This window comes from Blennius ocellaris (assembly GCF_963422515.1).
Source record: "Blennius ocellaris genome assembly, chromosome: 4".
Classification (NCBI taxonomy): Eukaryota; Metazoa; Chordata; class Actinopteri; order Blenniiformes; family Blenniidae; genus Blennius; species Blennius ocellaris.
Genome location: NC_137653.1, coordinates 20,654,921 through 20,667,810, shown reverse-complemented (window position 1 = coordinate 20,667,810; position 12,890 = coordinate 20,654,921). Strand labels below are relative to the sequence as shown.

The following is a 12,890-nucleotide window of genomic DNA, read 5'->3' as shown; positions in this document are numbered from 1 at the left end:
TCTGAAGATATTGTTCCCATCTTTACTGCGTGTACAAAGTAATTCATACGTCAAAGACACAGACTTTGAGAATGTCTAATTGATAATGTCCTAATCGTTTTATGATTAAATTATATCCTGGTTAATGTGTCAATCTGTTTGAAAGCAGCACATTCCCAAGGAAAATCAGGCTGGTCTTATAGTTGAGGTCTCCTTTAAGACTCTTGTACCACACCATACAAAAATAAAAGTTACACTGGGTCTAACTACATATTGAGATGCAGTCTTCTGTGTTTACAATGACTGAGATCTTTATTTTACCAGCAGGTCTAAACTGAAATTGATACAGGCATCAGTTTACACAACATCATTCCTGTCCCAGCCCGTGGAGAGAAAATAGATGCACCAATGCAGTGATAAACATGCATAAGTAAACACACAAAACAAACACTCAATAGACAAGTTCTTTCATGCCTTCTTAAGTACCCCGGATCACGGCAGTTTCCAGGAAAACAGGCATATACAATGACTCACATAAACATACTGTTAAAAAGCAGTTGTAGAGGCAGATGGTCCCTCCTCCTGGATTGTGATGTGTGGGCGGAGCATCATTTATGGGAAGACTGGATCCCACATGCCTCAAATTCCCTCCACACTTGTTTTCAACCATGCCAGGGGAATCAGTGTCCAAGTTCCAAGCCATGCCTGCAGTGTGGAGAGTCCTGCTGCTGCTGCTGCTGTGGGTTTGTATCTGGCTACCAGCTCAGGCCCAGAATGCCGTGGAGGTCTCCAGTAAAGAAGATTGGACGCAGGTATCCAAAACAAACTAGATGTGTCGGATTTGTATGTGTTTTGTTGTCTATGTGAACGATTGTATATGCAGTTGTTAAAGCCTGAATCTTTCCCAGCAGCAACCCTTGGGTGTGCAGGAAGCAATATGCTCTGGAAACTACAACAGTGTTTTTGTTCTGTTTAGATTACTGTTTGAAGGAGCAAGAGAAAATCCTGAAATAGAAATCATGCAGTGAGAGTGGTAAGCCAGTCATTTCCAGGAAAAAAAAAACCCCACAGTGCACAATTAAATGCTTTCCAGACATCAAACACATCCATTAAGGTACATTTTGCACTTTGTCCAATGATAAATAGCCGAAATGCAATATAGACAGGCTCGTGAATGTTTAGATGGTAATGATGACTATTTTGTAATTTCCTCTATCTCAAGCCATAATGTCTCTGAAATGAAATTATCAAGATGTGATTTAAGGGGTTTAACACAAACATTCTATTAGGAGTTGTGCAGGTTATACTCACAAATTCAGTAAACTGAATCTTCGGGGATATGATATATGATATGAGGGTGTTTTCACATTTGGTTTTAACAATACAATCATGAATGCAAATGTATATAATTGGAATTTTGTGTGTTATATAAACACCACATGAAGTGGAAGGGAAACATTATGTATTCATCCACCATTACTCTGATACCCCTAAATATTTTCTAGCAAAACATAGAGCCTCTGTGCAATCTAATCTCAGTATTAATCCTACTGCTCTGTGAAGGCCTCAGAAGTTCATTAATGAACATTTATGAACAAACTGCATCATGAAGACAGAGAAAGACACCTGGCAGGTCAAGAAGAAAGCTGTGATGAAGTTTAAAACAGGGTTAAGTTATGGAAAATATCTCAAGCTTCGAGCATTTTATTGACTACCATGTAATCCATCCTTTGAAGAAGGCCATTGTTGAGACCGAGCCAGAATAAAGTCCTGCTTGCAGTTTGCCACAAGTCATGTGGGAGTAAACATGTGGAGGAAGGTTTTCTGGTCAGATGAGACCAAAATTGAAACTTTTTGGGCAACAGGCCAAATGCTATGTGTGGCAGAAATTTGTGCAAGGGAGTGTGAGAAACATGTTTGAGTTCCATGTTTGAGTTGTTCTGTTATTTGTGTTGTTCTGTTATTGCCGGGTAATTGTTCAGTTATCGTTTGTGCATTTTTGTTGTCTTGTTAAGATAGATTTGTGTGCATTGTGTGGGACACCCTGAGCTGAGGTGATGTTGCGGGTGAGCGCACCCCTCTGAGCTTGACATTTACCAGTGGTTCCAAGTAAATGCAATCCTGAGCAATACAGTCCATCTCCTCAATTCTGTATGCGCCCCGCCGGCACTACACTATTTTGTAAAGAAGAATGGGGAGACATTTCAATTTCTAGATGAGAAAATCTGGTTGAGATGAACCCCACAAAAGCTGTGCAGCTGTGATTGCAGCTATAGGTGGTTCTACAAACTATTGACTCAGGGCAGCCCTTCCCTTCCGTCACAATCATTCAGCAGGTTGTGTTAAGTCATATAAAATCCCAATAAAATGCACTTACGTACATTAGTGGTTGTAATGTGACAAAATGTGGAAAAGTTCTAGGGACATGAATACTCTTGCAAGCCACTGTTACTTGTTTGTTTGGATTGAGATTTGGGAAATTACGGCCTCAGACTGGTTGTTGTGCTCCTCAAATCCCTCCTCAACCATGTTGCCTTTTATCCGGGTGCATCGTCCTGCTGAAACACACATCTCTCAACGGAGAATACTGTTTCTCCTAATGAGTATAAATTGTTTGCAACAGTGCTTAATGCCTGTTGTACCAGTCAGGGTAACATCCACATTGTGCTGCTCAAAGCATCATAATACATGTGCTGCCTTGATTCTTCCCATAGTGCAATATAGCACCAGATAATCAATCCACATTACGACATTACAAAATTGTTTTTAACCCCCCCGTTGTTGCCAAGTTTCATGATTTCTTTCTGGTTTGTCCTTTACAGTTATAAATCCTTTCCCACGCCTACATTGAGACCTTTGCGTGATACACACCTGTCTTCCCAGATGAAGCTTTGGGCTGCTTGCTTGATATTCTTGTAAAACCGGCTTCAAAACATATTCAGCAAAAGAGATAAATGGCAGCTTTACTAGTGATGAATAATCCATGAACCATTTATTACTGATGAAATCTTGATAAATGGTTGGGTTTTTTTCTTTTTTTTTGTCTTAACCTTGCAGTCATTCTACACTGAGGTCCAGAAGACTGGAGGGGGACGACACACTCGATCGATGAAGGTAAACAAAAAAAAGCCTTCACTTAAAGAGGTGACAACAACAAATTAATTTTAATTTGCTGTGTTTATAAGGCTCTCACTCTGTTTTTTTTCTTTTGCAGAAAAGAAGTACAAAGGTTGCAGACGTGAGAAACTTTTCATTTAAGTAGAACGCTATCAAATGAATTCTATAAACGTCTCAACTTAAAATAAAAAACAACAACAACAACAACAAAATGCAAACAACAGCCGATTAGTCTTTTTTTCTCTGTGCTGGTATTGTTCGCTCATCATCATTGCTTCCAGATGGTACTTATTCCGCTTCTCTCTGGTGACCATTGGCACATGTTTTCTTTTATTCTTCGTTCTTCGGAGAAAACAAACATGCTGGGAGCGATTCATTCATCTGTGTTTGATTCTCAAAGCATTTGCCAGTATGAGAAACTGTAAAAACTTCAGCTCAAAGTCATAGTGACCCTGCAGTGTGACAGACATCATGAGGGGCATTTCTCATGACGTCTGATCCAGAGTTCGGGGGAGAAACAACAACAGGATGCTTTGTCCTCTCGTTTGCTGTGAAATAACCCTGATGACATGAAGCATCTTAATCTGCAAACCTCTATCCCTCTAAGGCAATAATTAACACATTTCTGGAGAAAAAAAAAATCCACACATTTTATTCATTGTAGAATTAGAAAACATTGTATGAATGTGGAAAGTGAAACAATTGTATTTGTTTGTGAATAATAGCAACTTGTTTTGAATTTGATTTTAAGAAGCCACCTCAAAGAAGTTGATAATGTACCAATTCGTAACATGCCTGGCTTTTAGTTAAGATGTGCATCGGTTTCAGCAATGTGTCAAAAAAAAAAAAAAATGCTCAAAAGTTTCATAAAAAGCAACTAACCAACCAATTAGAAATCTCCCTGCACAAAGCTAAAAGTCAATATTGTATACAACAATCTACAGTCCTGAAGGCAGCACCGCGTTTCGAACAGACATGATCCTGTACTGGAAACCACTACATGGGCTCTGGCACGCCATCATATAGTGCAGGGTATCCATTTTTATTTTCCAAATCAATTTGACTTGAGCTACGATTTGATCCCACACACTCCAGTTTTGGTTCAGACAAGTGAGTCTCATCTTAAATACCCATTCTGCTTAGAAATAAACAACCTCTGACAAGTGACACTGTAAACACAATAAGGAACCCTCTGATCAGGTGAAATTGTATTTGATGATATGATGTTTACATTAATCATTTTAATGCATTTACATTACATTTCATTTCATTGTCATCATGAATTTATTTATTTTCCACAATATCACACTTGCAATCAGGGATTCAGATTTGTGCATGAAATATGTGAATACTGCCCAAAAAACTTTGAACCTATCATGCAGAGATCATTGTGAAATTTATATCAAAGCAATACACAAAACGTATTGAAGATTTAGAGAAATCTTGGCAGACAATAAAAATAATGCATGACTGAGAGTGACCAACAGTCAGGTCAATCGTAAAAACACTGAATAGAAATAAATAAGTATAATAACAGATGAAATACTGAGTCTTTTTTTTTTTCCGAAATGATCCAGCAATTGTCTTGTAAACGATACACTTATTGTAAAGTTCTATAAATCAACACTTGCACAAGCGTTCCTCACTTCCCGTGATGTCGTCATATAGGTGGAGGTGTACAGCGTTAAACTCGGCTGCATCGTCACATCTCGCTTCGCCCACACCATCATGACCTCCAAGGCTATGAACAAAGCAAACACCTCCCAGGAAGTCTTCTTCGAAATGGACCTACCCAAGACTGCCTTCATCACCAACTTTACCATGTCAGTCAAAACTGGAAAGCGATGCCCCCCCCCCCCCCCCCCCGGTGTGTAACGTGTGCGGGTTTTTGACTAATGCTCATGTGTTTCACAGGGAGATGGATGGTCGGAGCTATGTGGGACAGGTGAAGGAGAAGGAAAAAGCTAAGAAACAGTACGACAAGGCGGTTTCCTCAGGCCAGACTGCTGGACTTGTCAAGTATGTTTGACGAAAGATGTTCTCGACGCGGTCGCATGAAAATACACCTATAAACTAATCTATGAGCAGTATGAAGCACTTTGGAGACTCTTCAAGGTATAGAAGTGAAATCTATTTACCACTGATTCCAGGGCTTCTGGAAGAAACATGGAGAAGTTTTCAGTTTCCGTCAACGTTGCTGCCCAGAGCAGTGTGACCTTCATTCTGACCTACGAGGAACTTCTACAGCGGAAACTGGGAAAATATGAAATTCTGTCTCGACTTAAAACTGAACAGCCGGTGCAGGAGTTTCAGGTTGATTACACACCTTTCTTAGTTTTTTTTTTTGTTTGTTTGTTTGTTTCTTCTAAGTAATGACACCACCAGGATGAGCTGAACAACTGTGTGGATACTTTAATGACTTTTGTTTTAATGTCTCGATGTGTGTGTGTGTGTGTGTGTGTGTGTGTGTGTGTGTGTGTGTGTGTGTGTGTGTGGGTGTGTGTGTGTGTGTGTGTGTGGAGACAGATTCAGGCAGACATCTATGAGCCACAAGGTATTTCCTTTGTCGAAGCCACAGCAACTTTTCTGACCAATGAGCTGCTCCCCTTGGTAGAGAAAACTGTAACAGACACAACGGTAATGTTTTTTTTTACTTCTTTTTAATGCTTTCACTATTTAGCTTTTACGTATGAAGAATGTGTACATCAATGTCAAATAATTAAATTATTATTCTTTTTCCTCTCAGGCACGCATTTTCTTCTCACCGACAGCAGAGCAGCAAAAATGTCCAGGATGTGAAGGCTCAGTGATCAACGGAGACTTCATCATCACGTATGATGTGAAACGAGAGAAGGACCTTGGGGAGATTCAGGTCAGTTAACAACATTAACAGCAGTACATGAACATTAGTTTTATGAGACGCACAGTTGCAGTATTACAGTCACAGTTAACAATAATAATTTGCTGCATACTTAAACTGAACTATATAGAGACACGTAGCTTTTGTACAATCATACAGTTACTGATGTTTCCGCAGTGCCTTTATTCATTGCTTGCAGCTGTGAAGCTGCTTCCTCTGCTCAGGGTAGGAGCCTCAGTCTTTGATCACAGGATGAGGAATCCTTCATTACTTGGGAACTAAATCACTATTGCAACAGCAACATTATATATTCAGCAGCATAAATCAGCAGCTTTAATTTGACATTTTTCTCACTGATTATAACTGTTTCTGTTGTTTGCATGTCCGCTTTTTTGGTTGCTGTGTGTTATCATTAATTCCTCGTCAAGGTATGATACTGCCCAAAAAAAAGAAGAAGCATCCTCACCATTGAATGCTTGTTGTTGAAAATACCCAAATTCAACAGTGTCTGATTAACTCAAACAGACCAAAATAAGTACAAGTGTAAATTCAGCTGAATTAATTAAGTGAATCAGTCATTAGATTAACACAAGCAGTGCTGACAGCTTAGATTAAGTGTCAGCGATACAAGACAAGCTAGTCTTCATTCTCAGAAAATAGTAATCCTGATAATTATCACTAGCTTTCCAAACACTGAATAAGACAGAATTCACGTTCATCCTTGGTTTCTCTTGTTCCCTTCAGGCTGTGAATGGATACTTTGTGCACTTCTTCTCCCCCCCTGACCTTTCCAGAGTCCCAAAGAATGTTGTGTTTGTGATTGACATCAGCGGATCGATGAGAGGAACGAAGATTAAACAGGTAAACGACTCGTATGTGAGACAGTACACCACAGGGTGTCACTGTACCACCTTCCATCTGTGAAATTGTGAATCTTCCCAGACCCGGGAAGCAATGGTTGCCATCCTGAATGACCTCCATGAAGAAGACCACTTTGCTATCATCCTGTTTGATAGTAAAATAACGCCCTGGAAGAAGTTCCTTACCAAAGCAACAAAGGATAATGTCAACGAAGCAATACGTTACATCAAGAAAATACAAGACAGTGGAGGTATGGCGGCGTCATTTGGATCCATTCTCCTTCCTGTTTGGCTTGGTAGAGATCATTATACTACTGTATATCATTTTATAATATAGTGGAGGGTTTTTTTTTTCTAACTTTATGTTCAGTATGTACAAATCCATTTGAAAAAAACTTCTGGTGAGCATCAGCAGGTCTAAATTAAAAAATGTTTTTGTTGCTGGCTTGCTTCAATTCCAGCTGGTTACAATAGATCGTAAAACATAATCTTTAGAATGACATTAAACTGCGTCGTTTGACATATTTTATTCATTTGCTACATTACAATGGCAATGAAGAGAAGAAAAGAGAACAGTAGCTTAACCAGAAGATATGTGAATATTTAAACCTACTTTTAATATTACAAACATAAAAAAAAATTAAAAATGATCATGGTAAAGATAAATGGACAAAAATGAGCTTCAAGAAAAAGTTACATGGAAGAGCTGGTTTGTTTGTTGTTTGTTGGTTGAATAAGCCTCAGATAGTGTGTGTTTTGTTTACAGTGATCACAGAGAAAGTAAAAAAAAAGCTATCAGTGCAAGAATAAATCTCTCTAATTTTTTTGCCAACACATCATATGCCAATATATATATTTTTTAAATAGTTTTATTGCTTTTCAGCCACCAATATCAATGCTGCCGTGCTAAGGGCAGTGACAATGCTGCAGAGTGAAAGACGAGGTGAAAAGGTTCCAGACCGGAGTGCTGATATGATCATCTTACTGACCGACGGGATGCCAAACTCCGGTGAACTGCCACTGAAATTCTCAACTGTGCATAAACGCTGCATATTGATGGAAGATCATTTTACACCAAGTTGCCTAGGATTGGATTGATTGGGATTCAGTATTTTTTAATACTTGTACGCTTGCTCCTGCAGGCGTGTCCGACTCCTCAACTATCCAGATGAACGTGCGTTCTGCTATCGGGGGGAATATGTCTCTGTTTTGTCTGGGCTTTGGAAATGAGGTGGCGTACTCCTTTCTGGATGTGATGAGCAGACAGAACAAGGGCCTGGCACGTCGGATCTTTGAGGCCTCAGATGCAGTAGTTCAGCTCCAGGTAGGGAGAGGTTGTCTGCTGGTACCTTCAAGGATGTGTTTGGAAACGTTTGTCACACATTTCCATTTCCTTCCCTTTCCCAGGGCTTTTATGAGGAAGTGTCCAGCCCTCTGCTGTTGGAGGTGGACCTGCGTTATTCTGACAACAAAGTGGGTCACTTGACAAAAAATCACTACAGCCAGTTGTTCAATGGCTCAGAGATTGTGGTGGCTGGTCAGCTGGATGAAAACGACATGGACAACTTTTTGGTTGAAGTGTTTGCTCAAGGGGTAAGGAAGAAATCACTTTCTAACCTTTAACTTGAAGTTAAAGGTTAGAAAGTTAGAAACTTGAAGTTGAGTCCGATCGAGTAACGCTGGCTGTCTCAGTTCCAGTTAGTCAGTTAGACTGAAAACTGATATATTGTGAACGAAGTGATCACCAGTTGTTTGTGTTTTTCTACAAAACTAAATATATACTGTATATATTTTTTTTTTATCAACTTTTCTTTATAAATGTCTTCATACAAAAAGTGGAGCATTTGTTATGTTTGAGAATCTGATTGAAGTCGTCCATACGATCCAGGTAGTAGAAGGCAACCTATCCAGAGAGAGCACAACCTTTCCTTAAATTTTATTGATTGACAAAATGCTGTAGGAGCAGAAGAATTCCACCATTCTACAGGTAATCAGAAATCTTCAGTACTCCAAAAAACCTCTGCAATCACTTCATTTTGTGCCGCTTTGTACAGATAAAACACTCGTCAACTAAGTTCCTCAGAGGTTCAAAGTCTCTCGGTAAAATTCCTTTTATGAAAATGAGACATTTTGCCAACAAGTATAGAGTGTCTCTTATTCTCTCATCTTCCTGCAGCCTCAAGAAGACTTCCAGGTGCAGGGAAAGGCCAGCGTGTCAGATTGGCACACGACGTACCCACATTTAGAGTATGTATTTGGGGATTTCACTGAGCGCTTGTGGGCTTACCTCACCATCCAGCAGCTTCTGGAAAACAGGTAGGTTTATCTCTAAAAGTTGATATACATATATATATATATATGTATAAAAATAAACGTATTTTTCTTTTTTTCCAGTGACTTGGGCTCGCAGCAAAAGAAAGACAATGCGACTGCCCGGGCCCTGGCGATGTCTCTGCAGTATGGCTTCGTCACCCCTCTCACCTCCATGGTTGTCACTAAGCCGGACACCGAGGACGGATCAGACGGTTCTCTGATTGCAGATAAATTGACTGAGGGTAGAGAAACCTTGACGGTTAATTTTCTTCTCATAATAATTTAATGGGAAAGTTATCTCGTGTTTATCTTAACTGCTGAACCGCAGAACTGAGCATCCACACTTGGCTTTGTATTCAAAATGTATCTTGCAATTTTATCTACTGGTTTAGTTAACAGGTTAAATCAGAATTGACATTTATCCACGCCTGTTTTCTTCTTGTTTCCCTGTTTTACAGCCCAGCGACAGGAAGCCGAAAGACAGCGAGGTTTGTAAATATTCAATCAATATTTTATGTTTATCATAGAAGATAAATATTCTTTAGATTAAACACCTCGATAAAATGTAGTTTATGCTTTCCAGCCCTTTCTTCAGCTAGTGTGATTGAGAGCGGGAGTCACATTTAATTGATTACCTTTTTTTCTCCTTACTTTTAATATTATTATTATTCCTTAATAATTTTGTCTTTGCCCTCCTTTGGTAGAAGTATATGTCCTTGTGCTGAGCAATGTTTAATGCTTGGAGGATGTAAAAAAAACGAGATTCCTTCTGATTTAAATTCAAATCTGACCCTGATTGTATCCCCAAACTGGCAAAGCTCGCAAGCTCCAGGCAAAAGCTCTACTATCAATTTTTATAAATATAAAGTACAAATGTTCCATTTGTAATGACTGAAATTAATTTGTTCAAACTTTGCAAGGGGCATGTAATTTGATGATATTTGTAATGATATAATTGTTTGTATTTTACAGGCCAGGCACAGCGTTCCCAGAAATCCCAACCGTCACGTTCTACTTTCAGATCTCCTACTCGTGTCTTGAGTCGGCCCAGCTCCAGTTCCCGTTCACGAGGGGCATCAGATGGTAAATCGTGCACACTATTAAAACTCTATTTCATTCTATTTAACTGGATTTGTTAGTTAAAGCAACATTTGACCATGTTTATGCAGTAATATTTAATCTGTCTCTTCATTAAGCGCCAGGAACAGGTCAAGAAATAAAGATTGCTTCCTCTCATGGACAGATTTTAGATATTCTTAACGTTTTACTCTGATATGACCATTACATATTTTTGGTTGTGAGAGAGCATTTATGACAACATCTATTCATCCATCTTCTATACTTGCATTATTCAGACTTTGGACAGTAGGAGATTGAACCTTGCCCAGTTAGATGAATTCCTTAGGATAAATTTAAGTGATTTCATGAACGTCATGAAGGGTCTCTTCGATTTTGTATATTGTTTTGATTATCCTCCGGCTCACCTGCAGTTGATGGAGATCCTCATTTCCTCATCGAGCTCCCCGACAGAGACGACGCTCTGTGCTTCAACATCAACGATAAACCAGGAACCATTTTCAACCTGGTCAGAGACGCAAAGTCAGGTCAGTCCAAGGTTCAATCACACTATAGTGAAAGCACAAGTTTGTTTCCTGCAATAATAATCCGAATAATTTATTTCCGTTGCTTAATATAGGCTTCTTGGTTAACGGACAAATTATTGGCAAAAAGAAAGTCCTTCCAGGGGGAAACATCAACACCTACTTTGGCCGTTTTGTGATCGCCCATCAGAAGCTCGGGGTGAGGCTGGAGGTGAGCACACAGGGCATCTCTGTCTTCTACAATGGTGAGCAGATCAAGCTGCTGTGGTCCGATACGGGATGCATCAAAAAAACCAAGTGAGTGGCAGCTTCTTGTGAATATTATCTACACTTACTGGACAACAAATCCTGTTATGAAACCAGCTGTTTCTCAGTAATTCTCTTACTGAAAATGCTTTTCAGAATGAATTCAACCCAAATATAGCTAAATCACATCAGCACACACGGATTCTGTGTATTATAAAGACAGGGAATAATCACATTGGTGTATTCCTGTCAATCATCAATCTTTCTTCTTCTTTTTTTTGGTGTCTCTTCCAGCATTGACCTCAGAATAACTAATAACTGCAGCCTGACAGTGACACTGAGGCACTCAGTTAGATTTATGGTCATCAAGCACACAAAGGTATGGAGGAGGCAACATGACCAGCAAGACTACCTGGGTTTCTACACCCTGGACAGCCACCACCTGTCTGCTTCAGTTCACGGCCTGCTAGGTTGAGTACAGCCCTGCATAATACGACCGTGTCACTATTTTACGACCCACGATTCCTCATGTGTGAATCCTATTAACCTCAGGTCAGTTCTACAACGGGGTTGAGTTTGAAGTGGAAGTGCAGAAGAACTATGCCGTCATGTATGTGAAGGGACAAACACTGAATGTAACCAGGTGTGTTTCTTCTTCTTCTTCTTCTTCAACCAAATTCAATGCAGGAGTGTATTTATTCTGCCTATACACATGTCTTTTTTTTTGTCTGAATATGTTCTTCAGACACTGGCAGAAAGATTTCAGCAGAGATGTGAAAAATGGAGAGAGTACCCCCTGCTGGTTCATCAGCAACGATGGCGCAGGCCTCATCGATGGAACCGCCTCAGACTACATTGTATTGGGCCTTTTAAAGGATGAATGAATCTCTCAAGAGAGCAACCTGTCAGTGATGTTGCTCTAACAGAGGGAACAGTGGCCGTGTGCTATTGAGTGGGTCGCAGTGTATGTGAGGCCCAGAGGGAAAGCAAGGGCTGTTTGTAATTACATGATCACAGGAAATATATGGTGAGAAATGTATCGCACTGAGTGAATGCCACAGAGTGATATAATTCTAAATATGTCACGATATTAACTGACATTCATTTTTTTCATAATCAAATAATTATTTTGGTTACAGGAAACATTTTGAAGGACGAATAACACTGGAGGTGAATCCGTCACAGTGGCATATTTTAATGTCATGTAAATGGCCACAATGAGACAATATATTAGTGGATTTAGGGGTTTTGCTCACAGTAAAGATGAAACCATTCATCTTCATTTTTTTCCGCTTCTGAATTGCATGGCTAATTCTATATTATAACAACAGGCCATCCAATGTCCTACATTCCCAGGTTGAGTTGGGGATTGAACAGCTGACCTTTGGATTGGAAGATACGTTTGCTACAGTCACTGTCAATAAATGTCAGATCCAATAAAACAGTTATTCACATATTGGTATCTTGTTCCTGATTTTATTAATGTGCTTTAAAAACAACACCACACGAGTTTGTACAATTGGCTTCCTATAAACCCGGGGTGTCCAACCCTGGTCCTCGACGGCTCCTGTCCTGCAGGGTTTAGCTCCTCCCAGTTGCAACACACCTGATTGTAATGAGGGGCTCGTTACTGGGCTTTTTCACAACCTTGGTTGATGATCTAATGTCATCATTAGATCAGGTGTGGTGAAGCAGGGAGAGACTGAGACATGCAGGACAGGGGCTCTTGAGGACCAAGGTTGGACACCCCTGCTCTAAACAAACACGTCCTCGTCAAAACATAGTCTAATGCAACTTTATGGAGACTCTCTTTGATGTTGGTGAGATTTCTGTGCCTTCCTCAGCTTGTCACACAACAGCACTGATGTAAGCAGTGACAGTAATTACAGCTCTGAAGCATAAAGTATGTCTTTG

General features: G+C 39.8%; 1 protein-coding gene across 1 annotated transcript; it reads left to right on the top strand.

The window, feature by feature from the left end:
* Nucleotides 1-659: 659 nt before the first annotated feature.
* On the top strand, nt 660-12,430 carry LOC308129853 (inter-alpha-trypsin inhibitor heavy chain H3-like). Its single transcript, XM_080495960.1, has 22 exons — nt 660-791; nt 3,037-3,093; nt 3,194-3,217; nt 4,765-4,919; nt 5,011-5,115; nt 5,247-5,409; nt 5,623-5,733; nt 5,843-5,968; nt 6,701-6,817; nt 6,899-7,067; nt 7,700-7,825; nt 7,959-8,140; nt 8,224-8,409; nt 8,993-9,132; nt 9,211-9,371; nt 9,588-9,617; nt 10,102-10,212; nt 10,620-10,733; nt 10,826-11,027; nt 11,271-11,446; nt 11,529-11,619; nt 11,722-12,430. The coding sequence occupies exons 1-22, from the start codon at nt 681-683 to the stop codon at nt 11,858-11,860; spliced, it is 2,796 nt and encodes a 931-aa protein (XP_080352086.1). The 5' UTR covers nt 660-680; the 3' UTR covers nt 11,861-12,430.
* The last annotated feature ends 460 nt before the right edge of the window (nt 12,431-12,890 follow it).

Coding starts and splice junctions, on each gene's coding strand:
- LOC308129853 (XM_080495960.1), top strand. CDS start 681: ATGCCTGCAGTGTGGAGAGTCCTGCTGCTGCTGCTGCTGTGGGTTTGT. Junction 3,218..4,764: donor GAAGTACAAAGGTTGCAGAC/GTGAGAAACTTT, acceptor GTCGTCATATAG/GTGGAGGTGTACAGCGTTAA. Junction 11,028..11,270: donor GGATGCATCAAAAAAACCAA/GTGAGTGGCAGC, acceptor TGTCTCTTCCAG/CATTGACCTCAGAATAACTA.